This window comes from Schistocerca gregaria, chromosome 2 (genome assembly GCF_023897955.1).
Source record: "Schistocerca gregaria isolate iqSchGreg1 chromosome 2, iqSchGreg1.2, whole genome shotgun sequence".
In the NCBI taxonomy this organism is placed as follows: Eukaryota; Metazoa; Arthropoda; class Insecta; order Orthoptera; family Acrididae; genus Schistocerca; species Schistocerca gregaria.
The window spans coordinates 1,024,336,756-1,024,363,639 of record NC_064921.1 but is presented as its reverse complement, the minus strand read 5'-3'; the positions used below and the strand labels follow the sequence as shown (position 1 = coordinate 1,024,363,639).

The window sequence follows — 26,884 nt, the reverse complement described above, 5'->3', positions numbered from 1 at the left end:
CTTCAGCGATGAGAGTCGCTTCTGCCTTGGTGCCAATGATGGTCGTATGCGTGTTTGGTGCCATGCAGGTGAGCGCCACAATCAGGACTGCATACGACCGAGGCACACAGGGCCAACACCCGGCATCATGGTGTGGGGAGCGATCTCCTACACTGGCCGTACACCTCTGGTGATCGTCGAGGGGACACTGAATAGTGCACGGTACATCCAAACCGTCATCGAACCCATCGTTCTACCATTCCTAGACCAGCAAGGGAACTTGCTGTTCCAACAGGACAATGCACGTCCGCATGTATCCCGTGCCACCCAATGTGCTCTAGAAGGTGTAAGTCAACTACCCTGGCCAGCAAGATCTCCGGATCTGTCCCCCATTGAGCATGTTTGGGACTGGATAAAGCGTCGTCTCACGCGGTCTGCACGTCCAGCACGAACGCTGGTCCAACTGAGGTGCCAGGTGGAAATGGCATGACAAGCCGTTCAACAGGACTACATCCAGCATCTCTACGATCGTCTCCATGGGAGAATAGCAGCCTGCATTGCTGCGAAAGGTGGATATACACTGTACTAGTGCCGACATTGTGCATGCTCTGTTGCCTGTGTCTATGTGCCTGTGGTTCTGTCAGTGTGATCATGTGATGTATCTGGCCCCAGGAATGTGTCAATAAAGTTTCCCCTTCCTGGGACAATGAATTCACGGTGTTCTTATTTCAATTTCCAGGAGTGTACATGCATCTTTCACCACAACTAAAGTAGGAGCTGATCTACTCAAAGATTAGCCATGACAATGGGTGGCACATTGCACTTGTTTTACAATTGTAAATAAAAAATAATTATTTTGAGATTTATTTCATATTTCACGTCCTGTCATTTCATGTTATATTCCATATGTCATATTTCAGATTTTTTTCATGTTGCTACTTCTAAAAATAACTGTTCAAACTACAAATAATTGTTGGAGACACTAAGCATTCTGCTCACATCAGTCAGGGCAGTGCTGTCTTTCTTCCATTGTTAAACTGCTGTGCAGCTATTGGGGCCCACAGGTACTGATTGAGTTAGCACTGTGAAGTTTATCAAGTGTGGGGCTGGAGTATGGATGCAAGTGTGTGGTCATGTTAAAAATATTAAAATAGATGTAGAACTGTTAGTTAACAGGGGAGAGACAAAAGGACATAGCAAGTGATTTACGCGGATTGTATCTCATGTTGGGTTTTCCGTATAACTAGGAGAATGATTGCTGGTAATGCACTTAATTGTATGAATGGCAAAATTATAATTTCCACAGTGTTTGTGTAAAAGCTAGAAACCATAGTGAGTGATATTTGACAACGAGTTCCAGAAAAGTTGTGAAACTTGACATGAACTGTTGTTATTAAATATTTTTTCCAGTCAGTAACAATAGATACTATTAATTATGACTTTGAATACTACTAATGATGATTTTTATTTGTTAGGGCATGGCCATGATTACTAAGAATCGACTTCAACCAACAGATGTGAGCTCTACTATTAATTAAACAGCCTGATTGCCAAAAATTAATTAAACTTTGATTCTTATTTACTAGCAGCGAGCTTACAAGGTTACAATGAAATGCGCACAGGTTCATGGTGTCTTTGGCCGTTTGGCAAGTCAAGAAAATTGCATAACAGTTACCAGCAAGTAAAATGTTTTAAAATTTAAGTAAACAATGGAAAGTCTAGATTTTAAAAACACAATTTTAGAAAAAGGGTAAGTTGTGCTACTCATTGTAAAGATGACATGTTGAGCTGCAGTCAGGCACAATGAAAATACTGTTGCACATCGAGCTTTCGTCCAAAGCTATCTAAAAGAAAAGAAAACACAAGGGGGGGGGGGGGGGGGGAACAGCGCAAACCCGCGCGCGTCCACACACACACACACACACACACACACACACACACACACACACACCCCTCATGCAGCCTGTGCTGTCTCCAGCCACAGTGACCAGAATGCAACTATCGGGTTGAATGAAAGAAGAAATTCAGAGGGGGGTGTGGAAGGGGCAGGGGCATGAATAGCCAATACACATAGGAGTAGAAAAGTCAGTGCTGTTCGGAGGAAAGTTCAAGGACTAGATGGCAGCAGGACAATACTGCATGCGCAGCTTCTTGAGGCTGTGGTGAAGGGGGGAGGGGGGGTGGGGGTGGAAAAGGGTGCGAGGTTGGTTGGGTGGCTGTTGGGGAAGAGACCAAACAGTGAAGTCATCAATCTCATCGGATTAGGGAAGGATGGGGAAGGATGTTGGCATGCCCTTTCAAAGCAGCCATCCCGACATTTGCCTGGAACGATTTAGGGAAATCACGGAAAAACGAAATCAGGATGGCCAGATGCGGGATTGAACCAACGCCAGACTGTATGAGATTCAAGTCTATAAAATTTCTTTCCCAATTAACTAATTTTAATTTTCACATTGAAGTCTTTGATAATATGAAGTTTACATTCTAAAGATAATTATTTAGTTTTCTTGTTTGATGTAAATTAGTTCTTCTACATTTGGATGACACAGTTAGAATCTAACAATCAGGCCAGGTTCATAGATAAAATAACCCCGCATGAAACACATTCGAACTTGTTGTAAGTGGAACACTATGTGGCAGAGTGGGGGAATAGTTGTGGCAGCACCCAAACAAATTGTTTTAACTCTGGATTAGGCTAAAACGGGACAGCGCAAGTCAACCAACACAAATCTCAATAAGCTACCAAATCTTTAAAAAATGGGGGTGGGGGCCTATAAGAATAACTGGGGGGGGGGGGGGGGGGCTATAAGTATAATCTGTTCAGCTATGTACAAGGAATCATGCTGCAACTTGTTTCCAAAAACAGACGTGCAGATCATAGTACTGCTTGTTGAAGGACTGCACCTGAACATATATTCTGATTGGCATCAGTACAATACCAGCAATAAAGAAAAACTTTATAACAGCAGCCACAGAAGCACTCAATGAAAAGGAGCTGCAATATGCAGTACTCAAATTAGGCAATGCATTGTCCAGTATATTTTGATTCTTCCCACAGTGAAGCTTAAGTTTCAGCTTAAAAAATTCCTTTTACAAAACCCTATCAACATATTAGAAGAAAATCATAGTTACATGTAGAATAACCAATGTTTTGAAAAGAATATTTAAATAGCAGCACATAATTCAAGTGCAATATTATCATTTGAGCACGACGTCCTGAGAGAGATTTTTGGACTATTGAAGAGTGGAGACGAGTGAAGAAAAAGGAAAAACCATGAATTTGGCAGGAGTTTTACAAATCACTGAGCATTTTGGCTGTGATTAAAGAGAGGAGACTAAGATGATACAGATGCATAACACGTTGAGAAGGCCAGATCACCAGGCAGGTGCTAGAAGAAGACACAAGAGGTAACAGAACAAGGCGGAGAACTGGGCCATGATGGACTTGATAGAATCAGAGCGAATATGAGTATGATGGGACTAGCTGAGAAGAATACAACAGCTGAAGTTTATGGAGGAGGCTGATTGGTGAGGCCAAAGACTGACTGGCCTGAGATGCCAACCTAGCAAGTAGGTAGGTGGGTAGGTAGGTACTATCGTACACTAGTCAATGGCATATTCAGAAGAATGCATTACTGTGTTGTGTATCATGTTCTGTGACCTTTATAGTATTTGTACACTTGAGATGAATCATTTGATGTTGAATAAAGGATTTTTATAGTTACTGACTTATTGTCACTTCTTTGGCATTTTTTCCTTCATTCTTTTTCAGTGCGATGCTGAAAAAATCTGCCATTTAAGTTATATTTATACGACATTATGCAGAATGTTTATTTACATGAAACAGAAGCGGTAAACAACAGCAATAACTTTTGGAGACACCTGGCTCTTCAACTGAACACTGCTGATAGTATTTCAAATAACAGAAGAGTCATCATTTCTAAGTTCCCTTTCCAGAAACTGACACACTTATACATCAACACTTCACTGTACTGCATAAACATCAATTCAACTTCTATATTTGAACATGCAAGCCAAACTGTTGTCAGAGACATAGCAGGAATCGGGGATTTGTGTGTATTATCACTTGACAAAATATTTCATGATGACATGGACAGTACCTTTTTAAGTTAATTGAGAAAAGACATGCAATTCCTTCAGAGTATCGACAGTCTAGGAGCCTGTTATTCCAAGTACAGATAACAGAATCTTTCATATCAACAAACTATCATCCTAAGGCTGAAACATAAATCCAGGGTTAGGGCACAAACTATTTGGTAGCTGGTCACAGGAAGTGAGCTTGGTCTGCAAGATTCTTGTGGTTCAATGTTTTGTTCACTTTTAGCTGATGTATTCAACCCTACATTTTATAAATATCTGTTCATTTCTCTGCCAGAAATTTCTTTTATCTCAATACTGAAACCTTCTCCAATATGTTTTAGTCTGTGACACTGAAGGACTGAAGTCTGCGAGTTCAACATCTTCATGACAATGACATCATAGAGGCTGAGCTTGGAATACTGAAGTCGAAGGGAGAAATTTGAACATACTTCATAGACAATGCAAGTAATCAAACATTTGGCATGTTATTTGGCAAACATGGATGTCAAGAGGATTGCATGAATTTCATTATTTAATGGAGAATTTATATATTCAATGCTCACAATCTGCAAAAAAGTTGTCAATAGTAAAAAATTTTTTTCCTCTAACACCTACTGTTGTCTCCCTAGCAAGAAAAGCAATCTATAATAAACAATGATAAGAAGCAAAATAGCAAAATCTGACAACCAAAATTAACATAATGAGGCAGAGCACCCATCAAGTTATCATATAGCACCAACATAAATAAATAAGATACACCATTCTATTGATGGTCAGTGTAAATGTTTCTGATTAATGATCAGTGTGAACACTGCCAGTTAGACTACCAAAGATTATTTGATGGTGAAATTCTGTTTGATGTGGTGTTAAGTGTCATTTGATAATATCACTTCCCTATCAACTGCCATTAAAAACTGAAGCTAGTACACAGTCACCTTCCACTGTTTTCAGATTCAATGTCATTTTTTTGGCAACCTTTTTCTTTTGTTAACACTTTTTGTCTCATTCTTTCCCAGTGTTATGCTAAAAAAATTGCATTTCCTAAAATTAAATGTTTTGGAGTAGAATGATTGGCACTGACAAATTTATTTTCTACTATTAATACCTTTTTCACATCATATTCCAGTTAGATTTACTGATACCACTCAAGCAAAACTTTCTGACTATCCTGAAATCAGATATCAATTTACTTTTCATTTATACAAAATTTTCATGTTCTTAATGGTCAAATTTACTGTTTCAATCTGCCATTACTTTTCTCATAATTTTATGAGCAGTTTGGGAAGCACGAAAATCTACTTCCTAACTGTATTATAGGGGTTAGCCAAGCAGTATACCCTGATAATTTGATTGCTAAGAGCTTACCTTCAAAAACCAATGACCAGTCACCAATGTGTGCCAGGTTTAGCTGTTTTCAAAATACACATTTCTTGACCAAGTTCTGACATATTAAAACTATATGGAAGATTGGGACTTGATCCCAGTAACTTGCCTTCCATAGGCCTTGCTTGTAACTTTAACTATACAGGCTCGACTTGCAGCCCATCAGTTAAAATTAAGATAGTACCTCTTTCCTACTATCCTAACTTTCTCACAAATACCTTGCAGAACTAGTTCTTCTGGAAGAAAAGATATTATGAAAAATTGAAACTGTGTGCCAGAAGTCTTTTGAAAATGAAGTAGGAGGGATATAGTGGCAGAATTTAAGGCATGAGGACAGATTGTGAGTTATTCCTGGCTAGTCAGGCAGTACAAGTATTTCCCACAAAATGTAAGGTTCCAAGTTCCAAGTCTGACCCTGGTACACTATTTTAATCTACCAGCGAGTTTCAAATTAGACATACTCCATTGCAGAATGAAATGATTGTTCTGGTTTTAGGATTGTCATCTGAAACATAGCATTTGGATGGAAATGTCATCAAACCAACTGCAACGGTTATTAACAATCATTATTGTGTATCAAACATAACATGTAAGCAAGTGCATGATGTAAGTTTAACTCTAGAAGTAGAGTGCCACAAAACAACCAATATAATAAAACCGAAATAAAATAATAATCTTCCGACAGTGGAAACACTAATTTTCTAGTAGCAAGAATCACCATAACACTTCTTTACAATGACATTCACGAAATACCTCTTTACAATGGGATTCACTTTAAACAATTTAGGGAAACCATGACAAATGTAAATCAAACTGGCCAATCAAGAGTTCAAACTCCACTCCAGGCACCACCTCACTCGATAACACTGTATAAATGATCTGGATAATATTATAATCCAACTTCAAGTTCATATCACAAATAACTGTAACTCCAACATAACAGTAAATCATCTTATTTGAACAAGAACTCTTCTTCTCATTGATAATGAAAAACAAAACACCACATTGTTCAACACAGCATCCATTTCCTGCTTTCATTCTACAGTATTCAGCCATATGACTAAAGCAGGTGTCATTAGTATGAAAAATGATTTCCAAACTACTTTTAGTTTCAGGTATAAGCATTATTAATAACATCTGTAAACAGAAAAAAACTTCATATAATTTGAGTTCTCGACAATAACACACGATACATAATTTGGAAGTGTGATGATGAACACAAATGATAAATTATATGAAGCAACAACGTAAAGTTTAAAAAAAAATACTAAAAAATCTTAATAGTCACAATCACAAATAAATAATATTAAATGATGACTAGTTTCAGCTGATTATACAGCCATCTTCGGATCTTGAACAACAACAGAAAATTGCACTAAGATACAGCACCAGAAGCAATTACACAAATTATAATAACACAACCCAAAGCTCAATTACATATTGATTACAAAATCATGTCCAGCATCTGCTTGTAAAATGAGACTAAGATGTGTCTGTATCACAATGGATGCCCGTGTAAATAATGACACATAACACTGAATAAAATATTGGGTATCCAAGACCTAAGAAATAAACAGGGGTGTCAGTACAAGCGAAAACACAAAACTTTAATAAAGCAAGCTAAAATATGCAAAGTACAAACTCATCTCCACAGCCTACATTAATACACAATATTTTACACACAATACCGTTACACGAGTAACTTGTAAACCAAACCACTTTATGTACATGAATTCTAATGGGTCTAGTACTATGTGGCCTGTTCATAGTTGCAATCAGACTGATCAACTACATGTGGTCATGCAGACCCATAAGGGGAAGGCAACATGTTGACAAGGAGTACATGTAACTACTGTAAATAACAAAATGCAATACACATAATAAAATACAAAAAGTAAACAGAAACTGAAAAAAGAATTGAATAATATCTACCTAATATCATAACACAATATAAAAGCTAGAAAAAGTATGCAAAAATATACGCATATAAGATGAATATGTAAAACATTTTTTGACCATCGGCATGTGATACAAATACAAGAAATCATGGAGAAAGGAGGGCTATACAATAAATAAATAAAAAGAAGACAACATAGGATACACTGCAAAATACTTCACAGATAAAGGAATCACAGTCCGGTGTCTAAGGTCATGGGCTGGGCGAAGAGAAGAGATGGGACAAAAGCTGCAAATGTGCAGGTGGCACAGATCATATGTACAGTCAGCAAAATAACAGCAAATTCCAAAATACTGGGACTGTGAATGTCCAGTTCCTTTACCAAGCCCACTTTTATACCTTCGGGTGCTCTATGCAGCATCATCATGTTATGTTTGGTATCCGGAACAGTGTACTGCCCGGTAGCCAAATGCATTAAAAAAAAGCCATCCTATTCCGAGAGTATGTATGCTCTTATTAGTGAGTTTCAAAAGAATGAATGAATCATCTGGTCAACATAAATATGATCACAGTCACTATACTTCATCTTAATACACCCCAGATCTACTGAACTCATCCTTCTTTGGTCCAATCTTGTGTCAAAGAAGCTTCTTCAAGGTGTTTTTCATTGTGAGCCAAAAACTACCATTTGACTTACAAAAACTTTGTTTCATTTTATCTGATATGTGAGCACTATAGGACACAGCAACAAATTAATTTTTATGTTCTGTTTACTTGTTGTATTTTATTAAGTTTTTTTTTTTGTTAAGTATTTATCCCCTCCCCTCCCCTATGAACCATGGACCTTGCTGTTGGTGGGGAGGCTTGCATGCCTCAACGATACAGAAAGCCGCACCGTAGGTTCAACCACAACGGAGGGGTATCTGTTTAGTGGCCAGACAAACGTGTGGTTCCTGAAGAGGGGCAGCAGCCTTTTCAGTAGTTGCAGGAGCAACAGTCTGGATGATTGACTGATCTGGCCTTGTAACACTAACCAAAATGGCCTTGCTGTTCTGGTACTGCGAACGGCTGAAAGCAAGGGGAAACTACAGCCATAATTTTTCCCGAGGGAATGCAGCTTTACTGTAGGATTAAATGATGATGGTGTCCTCTTGGTTAAAATATTCCGGAGGTAAAACAGTCCCCCATTCGGATCTCTGGGCAGCGACTACTCAAGAGGATGTCGTTATCAGGAGAAAGAAAACTGGCGTTCTACGGATCGGAGCGTGGAATGTCAGATCCCTTAATCGGGTAGGTAGGTTCGAAAATTTAAAAAGGGAAATGGATTGGTTAATGTTAGATATAGTGGGAATTAGCAAAGTTCGGTGGCAGGAGGAACAAGACTTTTGATCAGGTGAATACAGGGTAATAAACACAAAATCAAAGAGGGGTAATGCAGGAGTAGGTTTAATACTGAACAAAAATTAGGAGTGCAGGTAAGCTACTACAAACAGCATAGTGAACGCATTATTGTGGCCAAGATAGACACGAAGCCCACACCTACTACAGTAGTACAAGTTTATTTGCCAACTAGCTCTGCAGATGATGAAGAAATTGAAGAAATGTATGATGAAATAAAAGAAATTATTCAGATAGTGAAGGGAGACGAAAATTTAATAGTCATGGGTAACTGGAGTTCGGTAGTAGGAAAAGGGAGAGAAGGAAACGTAGTAGGTGAATATGGATTGGAGCTAAGAAATGAAAGAGGAAGCCGCCTGGTAGAATTTTGCGCAGAGCATAACTTGATCATAGCTAACATTTGCTTTTAAGAATCATGAAAGAATGTTGTATACATGGAAGAACCCTGGAGATACTAAAAGGTAACAGATAGATTATATAATGGTAAGACAGAGATTTAGGAACCAGGTTTTAAATTGTAAGACATTTCCATGGGCAGATGTGGACTCTGACCACAATCTATTGGTCTGTAGATTAAAACGGAAGAAACTGCAAAAAGGTGGGAATTTAAGGAGATGGGCCCTGGATAAACTGGCTTAACCAGAGGTTGTACAGAGTTTCAGGGAAAGCATAAGGGAACAACTAAGTGGAATGGGGGAAAGAAATACAGTAGAAGAAGAATGGGTAGCTTTGAGGGATGAAATAGTGAAAGCAGCAAAGGATCAAATAGGTAAAAAGACGAGGGCTAGTAGAAACCCTTCGGTAACAGAAGAAATATTGAATTTAGTTGATGAAAGGAGAAAATATAAAAATGCAGTAAATGAAGCAGGCAAAAAGGAATATAAACATCTCAAAAATGAGATCGACAGGAGGTGCAAAATGGCTTAGCAGGGATGGCTAGAGGACAAATGTAAGGATGTAGAGGCTTATCTCACTAGGGGTAAGATAGATACTGCCTACAGGAAAATTAAAGAGACCTTTGGAGAAAGGAGAACCACTTGCATGAATATCAAGAGCTTTGATGGAAACCCAGTTCTAAGCAAAGAAGGGAAAGCAGAAAGGTGGAAGGAGTATATAGGGGGTCTATACAAGGGCGATGTACTTGAGGACAATATTATGGAAATGGAAGAGGATGTAGATGAAGATGAAATGGGAGATACGATACTGCGTGAAGAGTTTGACAGAGCACTGAAAGATCTGAGTCGAAACAAGGCCACAGGAGTAGACAACATTCCATTAGAACTACTGACGGCCTTGGGAGAGCCACTCCTGACAAATCTCTACCATCTGGTGAGCAAGATGTATGAGACAGGCGAAATACCCTCAGACTTCAAGAAGAATATAATAATTCCAATCCCAAAGAAAGCAGCTGTTGACAGATGTGAAAATTACCGAACTATCAGTTTAATAAGTCACAGCTGCAAATTACTAACGTGAATTATTTACAGACGAATGGAAAAACCGATAGAAGCCGACCTCGGGGAAGATCGGTTTGGATTCCGTAGAAATGTTGGAACATGTGAGGCAACACTGACCCTATGACTTATCTTAGAATAAAGATTAAGGCAAACCTACGTTTCTAGCATTTGTAGACTTAGAGAAAGCTTTTTACAATGTTGACTGGAATACTCTCATTCAAATTCTAAAGGTGGCAGGGGTAAAATACAGTGAGCGAAAGGCTATTTACAATTTGGACAGAAAGCAGATGGCTGTTATAAGAGTCGAGGGACATGAAAGGGAAGCAGTGGTTGGGAAGGGAGTAAGACAGGGTTGTAGCCTATCCCGATGTTATTCAATCTGTATATTGTACAAGCAATAAAGGAAACAAAAGAAAAGTTTGGAGTAGGTATTAAAATCAATGGAGAAGAAATAAAAACTTTGAGGTTCGCCAATGTTATTGTAATTCTGTCAGAGACAGCAAAGGACTTGGAAGAGCAGGTGAACGGAATGGACGGTCTTGAAAGGAGGGTATAAGATGAACATCAACAAAAGCAAAATGAGGATAATGGAATGTAGTTTAATTAAGTCAGGTGATGCTGAGGCAATTAGATTAGGAAATGAGACACTTAAAGTAGTTAAGGAGTTTTGCTATTTGGGGAGCAAAATAACTAATGATGGTCGAAGTAGAGAGGATATAAAATGTAGACTGGCAATGGCAAGGAAAGCGTTTCTGAAGTGGAGAAATTTGTTAACATCGAGTGTAGATTTAAATGTCAGGAAGTTGTTTATCAAATTATTTGTATGAATTGTAGCCATGTATGGAAGTGAAACATGGACGATAACTAGTTTGGACAAGAAGAGAATAGAAGCTTTCGAAATGTGGTGCTACAGAAGAATGCTGAAGATTAGGTGGGTAGATCACATAACCAATGAGGACGTATTGAATAGAATTGGGGAGAAGAGGAGTTTGTGGCACAACTTGACTAGAAGAAGGGATCGGTTGGTAGGACATGTTCTGAGGCATCAAGGGATCACAAATTTAGTGTTGGAGGGCAGCGTGGAATGTAAAAATGGTAGAGGGAGACCAAGAGATGACTACACTAAGCAGATTCAGAAGGATGTAGGCTGCAGTAGGTACTGGGAGATGAAGACGCTTGCAGAGGATAGAGTAGCATGGAGAGCTGCATCAAACCAGTCTCAGGACTGAAGACCACAACAACATTTATATATTATAACTATGTGTACTTGTGCGCCACCTATCGGCACATTGCCTTCTGCTTGCGAGACTGCACAAGCACGCATAGCCAATTTCTCTGCTTACAACTGTGAATGGACCACATACTACTAGACCTACTAGCATTCCTGTATTTAATGTGGCTTGGTTGACAAATTACTTGTGTAATGATATTTTAAGGAAAATATTCAATGCTGACTGTTAAGACAGGATTGTACTTCACATATCTTAGCTTGGTTTACTGTGTTTTTGCATTTTATTTTATAGTGACATCTGTTGATTTCTTACGTCTTGAATATGTAATATTTTATCTCAATAATATAATCTTATTTATTTTCTGGGTGTCTCATCATGAGAGCCACTGTGATGCAGACATTGCATCTTAGCCTCATTTTATGAGCACACATTGAACATTTTAAAAAATTGCTGTGTAACTGATCTTTTTCCTGTATTATTATAGTTCATATAATCCCTCTGGTACCCTACCTTTGTGCAGTTTTCTATTGCTAATCCAGATCTGAAAATGGCTGTATAATTTCTCTGATACTTGACATAATTTAATGTTATTCACTTGCAAACTAGACTATTAAAAGATTTTATTAAAAGTGTTTTTTACTTTATGTAAAACTTTCAGATTGCTTGTCTCCATCCTGTCTGTGTCGGGAATTAAAAATATTCTTAACCCTTGAGAGGGTGCACCTGTGTATAAAGTGTGCCAACTGCAAACAACATTGTCTTGTACCATACCACTGTTGTTTTACAATTATTCAGCCACTGTCTTCATCAGTAAAACACACACACACACACACACATACACACACACACACACTCACACGACAGCCAAATCCAGCATCTCTGACTGGAACATCCAAGTAAGCAATAGCAATAGAAAATAAACAGCGAAAAATTTACGAACTGTGCAAGAAAATGCCCCAGATTCAAAGGTAGCAGCAGAGTCAAACAAAGAGGTAGTACTACTAATTAAATAAGCATTTGACTGAGATGTGACTCAACTCTGCTGTTTAATGCTTCAAACGGATCATTATGGGGTAACACTTGTACGCAGCAACAGAGTGGCACAATGAAAGTTTTTATTATTGTGTAATTAAACAGCAATTTACCTCATATAACTTAAGTTTATTTTATTGTTGTTTAATTAAAACTAAGATTAAACTGTGAGTCTGCTCATACGTGTTTACCTTGGTAACATAAAAGTTGCTATTCTTTACATGTGTACAAAGTATGCATAACCCCACTCTTTTTACGGAAATCGGTGTGCTATCTCGAGAGTTAATTGTTAGTGACAAAATACATATAATCTTCTATGGGCATTTTCTTTTACATTTCTTGACATCTATTTAAGATTATGTAACTCACCGTTGTTTAGCTGCCATGCACCTAATATGATCATCAAATATGAACTTTGCTGACAACAGTGGCACACGGTTGGAAGAGCTACTCGAAAGTGGACGGTGAACAGTAATATGCAAGCAACGGGAGTCATCTTTGTCTCCTGTAACTTCTATGTCCTGAAACATGAAACAATTTTATTCTCATTAATTAAACTGTGGAGGCAAGACATGCACACTGTGATGACCACACTGAATAGTAAAGTAAAGCCATCTTTACCCAAAAAGTGTTGTTACTGTTGGTTTTTCCACTTCGTATATAAGGACAAATGGTAGAAAGAGTATCTTTTGCAAGCTAAAAAAATCTTTGCAACAACATATCAACAAGCTTATAGTATACCTTCCCTCCCGATGCCACCGAAAATTATTTTCCTTGTATGACTGTAAATCTAGCACTACAAAATCAGTTTTCAAGAATTCTTACACAAGTTCATTTTGCATGCATGCAGAAAGACAATGAGAAACATAAAAAAGAGCACACAATGATTCTGTGCTTGTAGAGAGGTGGAAAACACTAAACCACTCAGAAAAAATGTATTTTAGTTAAATCTTCAAGTATGTTAGGAATGATTTCTTTATCAGAAACAAAGAGTGATCAAGATATTAAATGTGATGGCATAAAAGTGAAACAGTGGAGGCTATGTCAAACAGCAAGATTGAGAACTTCTAACATGATATAAAAAAAAAAAAACAATAAATCTAATACATATGATAACAATGAAATCAGTGTGGAAAAGATGAAAGTATGCACAGACAAAGAAACAGTGATAGGAGCAACCCCCGTTACTGCTGCTGACTGAATGATAGAGCCATAATTATTTACAACAAATTGTAAACAGCTGCAATACATTAAATTTTTTTCTATGGAAGCAATGAAAGAAAACATATAGAAAGGTGAACTCAACCAATGGAAACTCCAGGTAGGAATGTCAATAATGTAGGGAAACATAGATTACTGCTTACCATGAACATGACATTACATTGAGGATAGACACAATTAAATGAAACTTATACATAAGCTTTTGGCCAGAGCCTTTGTTAGAAAAACCATTAATTCACACAAGCAAGCACACTTCACACACACACACACTCTCTCTCTCTCTCTCTCTCTCTCACACACACACACACACACACACACACACACAGGACAGTCAAGTCTGGTAGCTCGGGCCAGAATGCAAACTATCACATTGGATGGAAGCAGCAAGCTGGAGGGGGTGGGGAAGGGAGAGAGGAACACTGTCTGGCAGAGTGTACAGAGACTAGAACACCAACAGGTGCAGTGCCAGGGGGTTGTGGGGCACCCAGGTGGGGAAATAGGAGCAAAAAAAGAAGAGTAGCAGGGAAAGACGGGGCAATGCATTGACAGAGGGAGGCAAACAGAGATGGGAGACGAGAATGGGGAGAAGGTGATAGGCCAGATGGAGTAGAAAATGTCAGATGGAGGGTTGGAGACAGTATGTTACCATAGATTGAGGCCAGGACAATTATTGGAGCAGAGAATGTGTTGTAAGGATAAATCCCATCTTCACAGTTAAGAAAAGAAGGATCCAGATGGATTGTGTGATGCAGTCACTGAAATCGAACACATTATTTACAGATGATGTAAATAAAATAGAAAGAAACTTCCACATGGGAAAAATATATTAAAACAAAGATTCCAAGACTTACCAAGCGGGAAAGTGCCGGTAGATAGGCACAATGAATAAAACACACAAACACACACACAGAATTTGAGCTTTCGCAACCGGCGGCTGCTTCGACAGGAAAGAGGGAAGGAAAAGGAAAGATGAAAGGATGTCGGTTTTAAGGGAGTGGGTAAGGAGTCATTCCAGTCCCGAGAGCAGAAAGACTTACCTTATGGGGAAAAAAGGATAGGTATATACACTCTCTCTCTCTCTCTCTCTCTCTCTCTCTCTCTCTCTCTCTCTCTCTCTCTCACACACACACACACACACACACACACACACACACACACACACACACACACACACATCCATCCATACATCCATACATACACAGACACAAGCAGACATATTTAAAGGCAAAGAGTATGGGCAGAGATGTAAGTCAAGGCAGAAGTGTGGAGGCAAAGATGATGTTGAATGACAGGCGAGGTATGAGTGGCGGCAACTTGAAATTAGCGCAGATTGAGGCCTGGTGGATAACGAGAAGAGAGGATATATTGAAGGGCAAGTTCCCATGTCCGGAGTTCGGATAGGTTGGTGTTGGTGGCAAGTATCCAGATAACTCTGATGGTGTAACACTGTGCCAAGATGTGGTGGCTGTGCACTAAGGCATGTTTAGCCACAGGGTGATCCTCATTACCAACAAACACTGTCTGCCTGTGTCCATTCATGTGAATGGACAGTTTGTTGCTGGTCATTCCCACATAGAAAGCGTCACTGTGTAGGCAGGTCAGTTGGTAAATCATGTGGGTGCTTTCACACATGGCTCTGCCTTTGATCGTGTACACCTTCCAGGTTACAGGACTGGAGTAGGTGGTGGTGGGAGGGTGCATAGGATAGGTTTTACACCGGGAGCAGTGGCAAGGGCACGAGCCAGAGGGTAGGGAAGGTGCTTTGGGGATTTCATTGGGATGAACCAAGAGGTTACGAAGGTTAGGTGGACGGCGGAAAGACACTCTTGGTGGAGTGGGGAGGATTTCATGAAGGATGGATCTCATTTCGGGGCAGGATTTTAGAAAGTCGTATCCCTGCTGGAGAGCCACATTCAAAGTCTGATCCAGTCCCGGGAAGTATCCTGTCACAAGTGGGGCACTTTTGGGGTACTTCTGTGAGAGGTTCTGGGTTTGAGGGGATGAGGAAGTGGCTCTGGTTATCTGTTTCTGTACCAGGTCGGGAGGGTAGTTGCGGGATGCGAAAGCTGTTTTCAGATTGTTGGTGTAATGGTTCAGGGATTCAGGACTGGAGCAGATTCGTTTGCCACGAAGGCCTAGGCTGTAGGGCAGGGACCGTTTGATATGGAGTGGGTGGCAGCTGTCATAATGGAGGTACTGTTGCTTGTTGGTGGGTTTGATGTGGACGAATGTGTGAAGCTGGCCATTGGACAGATGGAGGTCAACGTCAAGGAAAGTGGCATGGGATTTGGAGTAGGACCAGGTGAATCTGATGGAACCAAAGGAGTTGAGGTTGGAGAGGAAATTCTGGAGTTGTTCTTCACTGTGAGTCCAGATCATGAAGATGTCATCAATAAATCTGTACCAAACTTTGGGTTGGCAGGCTTGGGTAACCAAGAAGGCTTCCTCTAAGCGACCCATAAATAGGTTGGCATACGAGGGGGCCATCCTGGTACCCATGGCTGTTCCCTTTAATTGTTGGTATGTCTGGCCTTCAAAAGTGAAGAAATTGTGGGTCAGGATTAAGCTGGCTAAGGTGACGAGGAAAGAGGTTTTGGGTAGGGTGGCACGTGATCGGCGTGAAAGGAAGTGCTCCATTGCAGCAAGGCCCTGGACGTGCGGGATATTTGTGTATAGGGAAGTGGCATCAATGGTTACATAGATGGTTTCCGGGGGTAACAGACTGGGTACGGATTCCAGGCGTTCGAGAAAGTGGTTGGTGTCTTTGATGAAGGATGGGAGACTGCATGTAATGGGTTGAAGGTGTTGATCTACGTAGGCAGAGATACGTTCTGTGGGGGCTTGGTAACCAGCTACAATGGGGCGGCCAGGATGTTTGGGTTTGTGAATTTTATGAAGTAGGTAGAAGGTAGGAGTGCGAGGTGTCGGTGGGGTCAGGAGTTTGATGGAGTCAGGTGAAAGGTTTTGTAAGGGACCTAAGGTTCTGAGGATTTCTTTAAGCTCTGCCTGGACATCAGGAATGGGATTACCTTCGCAAACTTTGTATGTAGAGTTGTCTGAAAGCTGATGCAGTCCCTCAGCCACATACTCCCGACAATCAAGTACCACGGTCATGGAACCCTTGTCAGCCGGAAAAATGATGATGGATCGGTCAGCTTTCAGATCACGGATAGCCTGGGCTTCGGCTGTGGTGATGTTGGGAGTAGGATTAAGGTTTTTCAGGAAAGATTGAGAGGCAAGGCTGGAAGTGAGAAATTCCTGGAAGGTTTGGAGATGGTGATTTTGAGGAAGAGGAGGTGGGTCCCGCTGTGATGGAGGACTGAACTGTTCCAGGCAGGGTTCAATTTGGATAGTGTCTTGGGGAGTTGGATCATTAGGAGTGGGATCAGGATTATTTTTCTTCGTGGCAAAGTGATATTTCCAGCAGAGACTACGAGTGTAGGACAGTAAATCTTTGACAAGGGCAGTTTGGTTGAACCTGGGAGTGGGGCTGAAGGTGAGGCCTTTGGATAGGACAGAGGTTTCGGATTGGGAGAGAGGTTTGGAGGAAAGGTTAACTACTGAATTGGGGTGTTGTGGTTCCAGATTGTGTTGACTAGAATTTTGAGGTGTTGGGGGGAGTGGAGCTGGAAGTGGGAGATTGAGTAGATGGGAAAGACTGGGTTTGTGTGCAATGAGAGGAGGTTGAGGTATGTTGGAAAGGTTGTGGAGGGTGAGTGAGTTGCCTTTCCGGAGGTGGGAAACCAGGAGATTGGATAGTTTTTTGAGGTGGAGGGTGGCATGCTGTTCTAATTTGCGGTTGGCCTGTAGGAGGATGCTATGAACAGCCGGTGTGGATGTGGGAGAGGAAAGATTGAGGACTTTTGATTTGGGATAGGAGTTGACGGGTGTGTTCATTGGCCAAGTCGATGTATAGGTGAAGGATTAGACGGGTGAGGGCTATGGATTGTGCTGTTTGGAACTGGACTGATGGAAAGAAGGATTGCAGCCAGAGATGGGAACTTTAAGTGTGAGGCCTTTGGGGGTAATGCCAAATGTCAGGCAAGCCTGAGTAAATAAAATATGGGACCATAATCTGGCTAGGGTGAAGGCATGTTTGCGCAGGGAATGTAAATAAAATTTAATGGGGTCGTTGTAGGGATGTGAGGTTGACATGGTATTAGAAGGTGGAAAGGGTAATGAGGTTAAAGTGAAAATAAATAGAAATTTATATAGGGAGAGATAAAGGTGTGAAAAAAGTCGAAAAAGTGTTGGTTTGAGATGAGCTATGTTGATCATCTGCTGAACTTAGGTTGGTGAACAACAGTGGGTGCAAAGGTTAGGTAGTTGTGTTGTCTCCAAAACACGTTAAAGCGTGGGGAAATACAGGAAAATATCGAAAAAAAAATTCTCGAAAAAAGTTACGAAAGAAAAAAAAGAAAAAATTTTTCGAAAAAAGTTTCGAAAAAGATTTCCCGAAAAAATAAAATTTCGAAATAATTTTTCGAATAAAATTTCGAAAAATATGCGTGTAAATGTATTCAAAGGACTGGTTTTGTACTGGCAGGTTATGAGAATGAGGCTAACAATTGTTTGATTAAGAAATAAAAACGTTTAAACCTGTGGGAAGCTGCTAAAAAATGATCGGTTATGTGGGAAAAAATGGGAATGGAAATAAAATGAAAGTTGTTGGAAATAGATGAGATGGTTGTTTAATGGGTGAAAGGAACTGAACCCACATCCTTTCATCTTTCCTTTTCCTTCCCTCTTTCCTGACGAAGCAGCAGCCGGTTGCGAAAGCTCAAATTCTGTGTGTGTGTTTGTGTGTTTTATTCATTGTGCCTATCTACCGGCGCTTTCCCGCTTGGTAAGTTTTGAATACATTATTTACAGATGTACGTAGTGCCACAATGTGATCTAATTTGCTCTTGACCACAGTTTAGTGAATGTCATTCATTCTGGTGGACTGGTTTGTTGTCATACCAATATAAAAAGCTGTGCAATGATTGCACCAGAGTTCGTGTACGATATGGTTGCTTTCACAGGTGGCCTGACCCCCAATGGGATAGGATAAACCTGTGATAGGAATGGAACAGGAAGTGCTGGGTGGGTGGATTGGGCAAATCTTGCATCTTGATCTTCCACAGGGATATGCTCCTTGTGGCATGGGGTTGGGATTGGGATTGGCATGTTGTGATTATATCTTCACAATCTGGACTTAGGAACAAGACACCTATCTTCGTTTCTTCACAACCTCAGAACCTTCTCTCCCATCCGCTTCACCTGGTCCTCTTCAACCCAGCATGCCACCTTCCTAGACATTGACCACCTCCTCCTTGATGGCTCCACTTGTATCTCTATTCACATTAAACCCACCAACCTCAACAGCACCTGCAGTTCGGAAGCTATCATACCTTTCACACCAAAAAATCCCTCCCATATAGCCCACCCACCTGAGGACCTTGACCAGTATGCTGAGGGTCTCACCAAGGCCTTCACAAACAGATCTCCTTCGCAATTCCCCCCACACTCCCAGTCCTCCTACCATCCCCAAGAGTCAACCAAAAAGTGGTGTCTCCCTCATTACCAAATACCACCCCGGGCTGGAACAACTGAACCACACAATTTGCCTGGGATTCGATCACCTGACATTACATTGTGAAATGAGGGACATTCTACATCTACATGGATTCTCTGCAAATCACTTTCAAGTGCCTGGAAGAGGGTTCATCGAACCACCTTTACAATTCTCTATTATTCCAATTTTGTATAGCATGTGGAAATAACAAACACCTGTATCTTTCTGTATGAGCTCTCATTACCCTTATTTTATCGTGGTGATCGTTCCGCCCTATGTAGGTTGATGTCAACAAAATATTTTCGCATTCAGAGGAGAAAGTTGGTGATTGGAATTTCGTGAGAAGATCCCGTCCCAACAAAAAACACCAACTCTTTTAATGATTTCCAGCCCCAATCCTGTATCATTTCTGAGACACTCTCTCCTATATTTCATGATAATAAAAAATGTGCTGCCTTTCTTTGAACTTTTTTGATGTACTATCTGGTAAGGATCCCACACCGCGCAGCAGTATTCCAAAAAGAGGACGGACAAGCGTAGTGTAGGCAGTCTCCTTAGTAGGTCTGTTACATTTTCTAAGTGTCTACATTTTCTAAGTGTCTACATTTTCTAAGTGTCTACATTTTCTAAGTGTCTACATTTTCTAAGTGTCTACATTTTCTAAGTGTCTACATTTTCTAAGTGTCTACATTTTCTAAGTGTCTACATTTTCTAAGTGTCTACATTTTCTAAGTGTCTACATTTTCTAAGTGTCTACATTTTCTAAGTGTCTACATTTTCTAAGTGTCTACATTTTCTAAGTGTCTACATTTTCTAAGTGTCTACATTTTCTAAGTGTCTACATTTTCTAAGTGTCTACATTTTCTAAGTGTCTACATTTTCTAAGTGTCTACATTTTCTAAGTGTCTACATTTTCTAAGTGTCTACATTTTCTAAGTGTCTACATTTTCTAAGTGTCTACATTTTCTAAGTGTCCTGCCAATAAAAGAAGATGAAGTAAATATTGCAAAATTCGAATTGAAAACAGCTGCCAACATGAGTAACATACAAGTAAATATCCTCAGCGTAGTGAAACAACTTAAATCACTTAATAAAAGCAAGTCTTCTGGTCCAGACTGTATACCAATTAGGTTCCTTCCCCACAACGTTTTTTTATGTGTTTTTAAGTTGTTGGATATTGTAATTCCTAGGTATTTAGTTGAATTTACAGCTTTCAGATTAGACTTATTTATTGTGTAACCGAAGTTTATAGATTCCTTTTAGCACTCATGTGGATGATCTCACACTTTTCATTATTTAGGGTTAACTGCCACTTTTCGCACCATTCAAATATCTTTTCTAAATCGTTTTGCAGTTTGTTTTGATCTTCTGATGACTTTATTAGTTGATAAACGACAGTGTCATCTGCAAACAACCGAAGACGCTGCTCAGATTGTCTCCAAAATCATTTATATAGATAAGGAACAGCAAAGGGCCTATAACACTACCTTGGGGCATGCCAGAAATCACTTCTGTTTTATTATATGGCTTTCCTCAATTACTGCAAACTGTGACCTCTCTGACAGGAAATCACAAATGCAGTCACATAACTGAGACGATATTCCATAAGCACGCTATTTCACTATGAACCACTTGTGTGGTACAGTGTCAAAAGCCTTCCGGAAATCCAGAAATACGGAATCGCTCTGAAACCTCTTGTCAATAACACTCAACACTTCATATGAATAAAGAGCTAGTTGTGTTTCACAGGAATGATGTTTTCTAAACCCATGTTGACTGTGTGTCAATAGACCGTTTTCTTCAAGGTACTTCATAACGTTCGAACACAATATATGTTTTAAAATCGTGCTGCATATTGACATTAACAATATGGGCCTGTAACTTAGTGGATTACTCATACAACCTTTCTTGAATATTGGTGTGACCTGCACAACCTTCCAGTCTTTGGGTATGGATCTTTCGTCGAGCAAGCAGTTGTATTTGATTGTTAAGTATGGAGCTAATGCATCAGCATACTCCAAAAGGAACCTAATTGGTATACAGTCTGGACCAGAAGACTTGCTTTTATTAAGTGATTTAAGTTGTTTCACTACTCTCAGGATATTTACTTGTATGTTACTCATGTTGGCAGCTGTTTTCAATTCGAATTTTGCAATATTTACTTCATCTTCTTTTGTGAAGGCATTTCAGAAGGCTGTGTTTAGTAACTCTGCTTTGGCAGCACTGTCTTCGATAGTATCTCCATTGCTATTGCACAGAGAAGGCATTGATTGTTTCTTGCCACTAGCATACGACCAGAATCTCTTTGGATTTTCTGCCAGGTTTTGAAACAAAGTTTCATTGTGGAAACTGTTATAGGTATCTCGCATCGAAGTCTGTGCCAAATTTCGAGCTTCTGTAAAAGATCGACAATCTTGTCGATTTTGTGTCTGTTTAAATTTGTCATGTTTGTTTCGTTGTTTCTGCAACAGTGTTCTAACCCACTTTGTGTACCGAGGAGGATCGGCTCCATCGTTTGTTAATTTATTTGGTATAAATCTCTCAATTGCTGCCAATACTATCTCTTTGAATTTAAGGCACATGTGGTCTACACTTATATTATTAATTTGGAATGAGTGGAGATTGTCTCTTAAGAAGGCGTCAAGTGAATTTTTATCTGCATTTTTGAATAGGTATATTTTTCGAGGATTTGTGGACTACAATATTCAATCTCGCTATGACAACTCTGTGTTCACTAATACCTGAATTGGTTTTGACACTCGTTATTAACTCAGGATTATTTGTTGTTAAGAGGTCAAGTGCATTTTCACAACTGTTTACTATTTGCGTGGGCTCATGGACTAACTGCTTGAAATAATTTTCAGAGAATGCATTTAGCACAATATCGGATGATATTTTATGTTTACCTCCGGAATTAAACATTTATTTTCGCCAACATATCAAGGAGAAATTAAACTCACCACCAACTATTATCGTATGAGTCAGGTACGTGTTTGGAATCAAACTCAAGTTTTCTTTGAACCTTTCGGCAATTGTATCATCTGAATTGGGAGGTCGGTAAAAGGACCCAATTGTTATTTTATTACAGTTGCCAACAATGACCTCTACCCATACTAACTCACAGGAAGAACCTACTTCAATTTCGCGACAAGATAAACTACTTCTGACAGCAGCAAACACACCACCGCTAACTGTGTTTAGCCTATCCTTTCGGAGCATCATTAGGTTCTTCGCAAAAATTTCAGCTGAGCTTATAGCCAGCTTTCAGTGCCAACAACGATTTGAGCATCAGAGTTTTCTATTAGTGCTTGGAGCTCTGGTTCTTTCCCAACACAGCTATGACAATTTACAACTGTTATACCAATGGTTCCTGTATCTACATTCTTCCCGTGTTGCGCCTGCACCCTTTGTGACTGAAACCCTCCTTGTGTTTTTCCGAGACCCTCTAACCTAGAAAACCACCTAGTCCACACCACGCAGCCCCTGCTACCTGCTAAATGTGTAGTCGCCTCCTGCATATAGTGGACACCTGAGCTATTCAGCGGAACCTGAAACCCGATCACCCTTTGGCCCAAGTCGAGGAATCTGCAGCCTACTTGCTCGCAGAACCGTCTGAGCCTCTTATTCAGACCCTCCACTCAGCTCTGTACCAGAGGTCTGCAATCGGTCCTGTCGATTATGCTGCAAATGAACACTCTGCTTGCATCTTGCAAGCAAGACTGGCAGCCTTTACCACTTCTGTTAGCTGCTTGAAACCAGAGAGAATCTCTTCTGATTGAAAGTGACACACATCATTGGTACCGACATGAGCAACCACCTGCAGTTGGCTGCACCCTGTGCTCTTCATGGCATCTGAGAGGACCCTTTCCACATCTGGAATGACTCCGCCCAGTGTGCTCACGGAATGCACATTGGTTTTCTTACCCTTGTTTTCAGCCAAGTCCATAAGGGGCCCATAACGCACCTAACGTTGGAGCTCCCGACTACCAGTAATACCACCCTCTGTGATTGCTCACATCTTGCAGGCTGAGTGGTTTACTCCGAAACAGGACAGGTGGCAGAATCTGGCTCAGCAACAGTGTCAGCCACAGACAGCACCTGGAACCTGTTTGTCACACAAACCAGGGAGGTCTTACATGTGGCCGCCTGGGAAGTCTTTCGCCACCTGCTTCACCCCAGGGTGACCTCCCACTCGACTACCGGTGAGGGGTCAGCTTCAGTGCGAGCAGTAACTGGGTTGGCCACCGGTGAGGACTCTTGATGTGCTGGACATCCGATGGATCCCCATGGCCAGTCCACAACAATGGTGCCCATCCACTGTAGTCCCAAGCTGTGTAACTGAAGCCATCACAGCCTGAAGCTGAGAGCAAAGTGTCACCAACTCAGCTCGCATCCGCACACAACAATCGCAGTCCATGTTCATACTAAAGACCGTGGCAAACTAAACTACGCAGATAAATGGACTATCGGCACGTGCTGTGCCACTCTACTCTAGACCCTGATGGAAACGCGCAAACTGTGTCTAGTAATACTCAGATATTCAAAAACCTAACTACCAAAGCACCCAGGTGAAACTAAATAACTTGCCCCTGATTAGGAACTTGTAATATGTCACAAAATCTGTTTACTTTCCCACACAAAGAAAACGCCACAACTGTGGCTATTAGATATAAAATTTACACGCAAAAACTCAAGAAACTAAACTATTAAAGCACACAGATGATACAATAAAATTCGCTCCTGGTTAGGAACTTGTAAACGACACAAAAGCAGTTACTTCCCTGTTGCTGCATCTGTCTCGGTAGGCTACTCCTAAAGAGGTGTTCTATTGCCCACCCAACATCAACAACATTCTTGTCCATACATCTACATCTACATCTACATTTATACTCCACAAGCCATCCAACGCTGCATGGCGGAGGGCACCCTATGTGCCTCTGACATTACCTCCCTCTCCTGTTCCAGTCGCGTATGGTTCGCGGGAATAACGACTGCCAGAAACCCTCCGTGCGCACTCGAATCTCTCTAATTTTACATTCGTGATCTCCTCGGGAGGTATAAGTTGGGGGAAGCAATATATTGAATACCTCATCCAGAAATGCACCCTCTCGAAACCTGGAGAGCAAGCTACACCGCGATGCAGAGCGCCTCTCTTGCAGAGTCTGCCACTTGAGTTTGCTAAACATCTCTGTAAAGCTATCACGTTTACCAAATAACCCTGTGACGAAACGCGCCACTCTTCCTCGGATCTTCTCTATCCCCTCTGTCAACCCGACCTGGTACGGATCCCACACTGATGAGCAATACTCAAGTATAGGTCGAACGAGTGTTTTGTTAGCTACCTCGAGTGTTGATGGGCTACATTTTCTAAGGACTCTCTCAATGAATCTCAACCTGGCACCCACCTTACCAACAATTAATTTTATATGAGCATTCCACTTCAAATCGTTCCGTACGCATCCTCCCGGATATTTTACAGAAGTAACTGCTACCAGTGTTTGTTCCACTATCATATAATCATACAATAAAGGATCCTTCTTTCTATGTATTTGCAATACATTACATTTGTCTATGTTAAGGGTCAGTAGCCACTCCCTGCACCAAATGCCTATCTGCTCCAGATCTTCCTGCATTTCGCTACAATTTTCTAATGCTGCATCTTCTCTGCATACTACAGAATCATCCGCGAAAAGCCGCATGGAACTTCCGACACTATCTACTAGGTCATTTATATATATATTGTGAAAAGCAATGGTCCCATAACACTCCCCTGTGGCACGCCAGAAGTTACTTTAACATCTGTAGACGTCACTCCATTGAGAACAACATGCTGTGTTCTGTTTGCTAAAAACTCTTCAATCCAACCACACAGCTGGTCTGATATTCCGTAGGCTCTTACTTTGTTTATCTGGCAACAGTGCGGAACTGTATCGAACGCCTTCCGGAAGTCAATGAAAATGGCATCTACCTGGGAGCTTGTATCTAACATTTTCTGGGTCTCATGAACAAATAAAGCGAGTTGGGTCTCACACGATCATTGTTTCCGGAGTCCATGTTGATTCCTACAGAGTACATTCTGGGTTTCCAGAAATGACATGATACGCGAGCAAAAAACATGTTCTGAAATTCTACAATAGATCGATGTCAGAGATATAGGCCTATAGTTTTGCACATCTGCTCGATGACCCTTCTTGAAAACTGGAACTACCTGTGCTCTTTCCCAATCATTTGGAACCTTCCGTTCCTCAAGAGACTTGCACTACACGGCTGTTAGAAGAGTACTCTGTGTAGAATCAAATTGGTATCCCGTCAGGTCCAGTGGACTGTCCTCTGTTGAGTGATTTCAGTTGTTTTTCCATTCCTTGGACACTTATTTTGATGTCAGCCATTTTTCCGTTTGTGCGAGGATTTAGAGAAGGAACTGCAGTGCGGTCTTCCTATGTGAAACACCTTTGGAAAAAGATGTTTAGTATTTCATCTTTACGCGTGTCATCCTGTGTTTCAATGCCATTATCATCCCAGAGTGTCTGGATATACTGTTTCGATCCACTTACTGATTGAACTTAAGACCAGAATTTCCTAGGATTTTCTGTCAAGTGGGTTCATAGAACTTTACTTTCGAATTCACTGAACGCTTCACGCATAGCCCTCCTTACGCTAACTTTGACATTGTTTAACTTCTGTTTGTCTGAGAGGTATTTGCTGTGTCTAAACTTGGAGTGAAGCTCTCTTTGCTTTCGCAGTAGTTTCCTAACTTTGTTGTTGAACCATGGTGTGTTTTTCCTGTCCCTCACAGTCCTTCCTATGCCATTCCCAATACCACTCCCTTGCCACGAGGATCATATCCCTGTGGAAGACCACAATCCAGACCTGCCCAATCCACCCAGCCAGCACATCCTATTCCAATCCTGTCACAGGTTTATCCACCCCATCAGTGGTCAGGCCACCTGTGAAAGCAGCCTAGTCATTTACCATATCTGCACAATCACTGCACAGCTTTTTATATTGGTATGATCACTTACCAGCTGTCCTCCAGGATGAATGGCCACTGCCAAAACATGGCCATAAGCAAAGTAGACCACCTACTGGCACAACATGCAGCTGTACATAACACACTTGATTTCAATGGCTGCTTCGTTACCCAAGTGATCTGTACCCTTCCCTACACCACCAGCTTTTACTGAACTGTGCAGATGGGAGTTATCCTTGCAACACATTCTCTGCTCCCATAATTATTCCCACCTCAACCTACAGTAACACACTGTCGCCACAACCTCCACCCAACAGTTTCCACACCTTCTATCCTATTACCTCCTTCCCATTCTCATCTCCAACCCTCTTTGTTTGAATCCCTCTACCAATGTGCCCATCCATCTTTCCCTGCTCCTTGTCTTTTTTGTTCCACTTTCCCCACTTCCCTGCTGCACAATCTCCTGATGCTGCACCTGTTGGCATTCTAGTCCCTCCACCAGATATTGCTTCTCCCCTCACCCCACCCCACCTGTACACTGTTATCCCTTCCCTTTCCCCTCCGACTGACTACCATGCAGTTTAATCTCTTTAATCTCCAAATCAACCAACCTTCCTTGCCCCCTTCAGATTTCTGCTTCCATCCCATGTGATAATT

The 26,884-nt window shown here is 40.8% G+C and overlaps 1 protein-coding gene across 5 annotated transcripts in view; it reads right to left on the bottom strand.

Annotated features, from left to right (window-relative positions):
• The window catches only part of LOC126335531 (protein CLEC16A homolog), a 232,100-nt gene that overhangs the window by 46,982 nt on the left and 158,234 nt on the right, over positions 1 to 26,884 (bottom strand). For all 5 annotated transcript variants that reach the window (XM_049998900.1, XM_049998902.1, XM_049998903.1 and 2 more), the window contains exon 16: positions 12,849 to 13,000. In XM_049998900.1, coding sequence (XP_049854857.1) covers positions 12,849 to 13,000 — 152 coding nt within the window. The remainder of the gene's footprint in view (positions 1 to 12,848; positions 13,001 to 26,884) is intronic.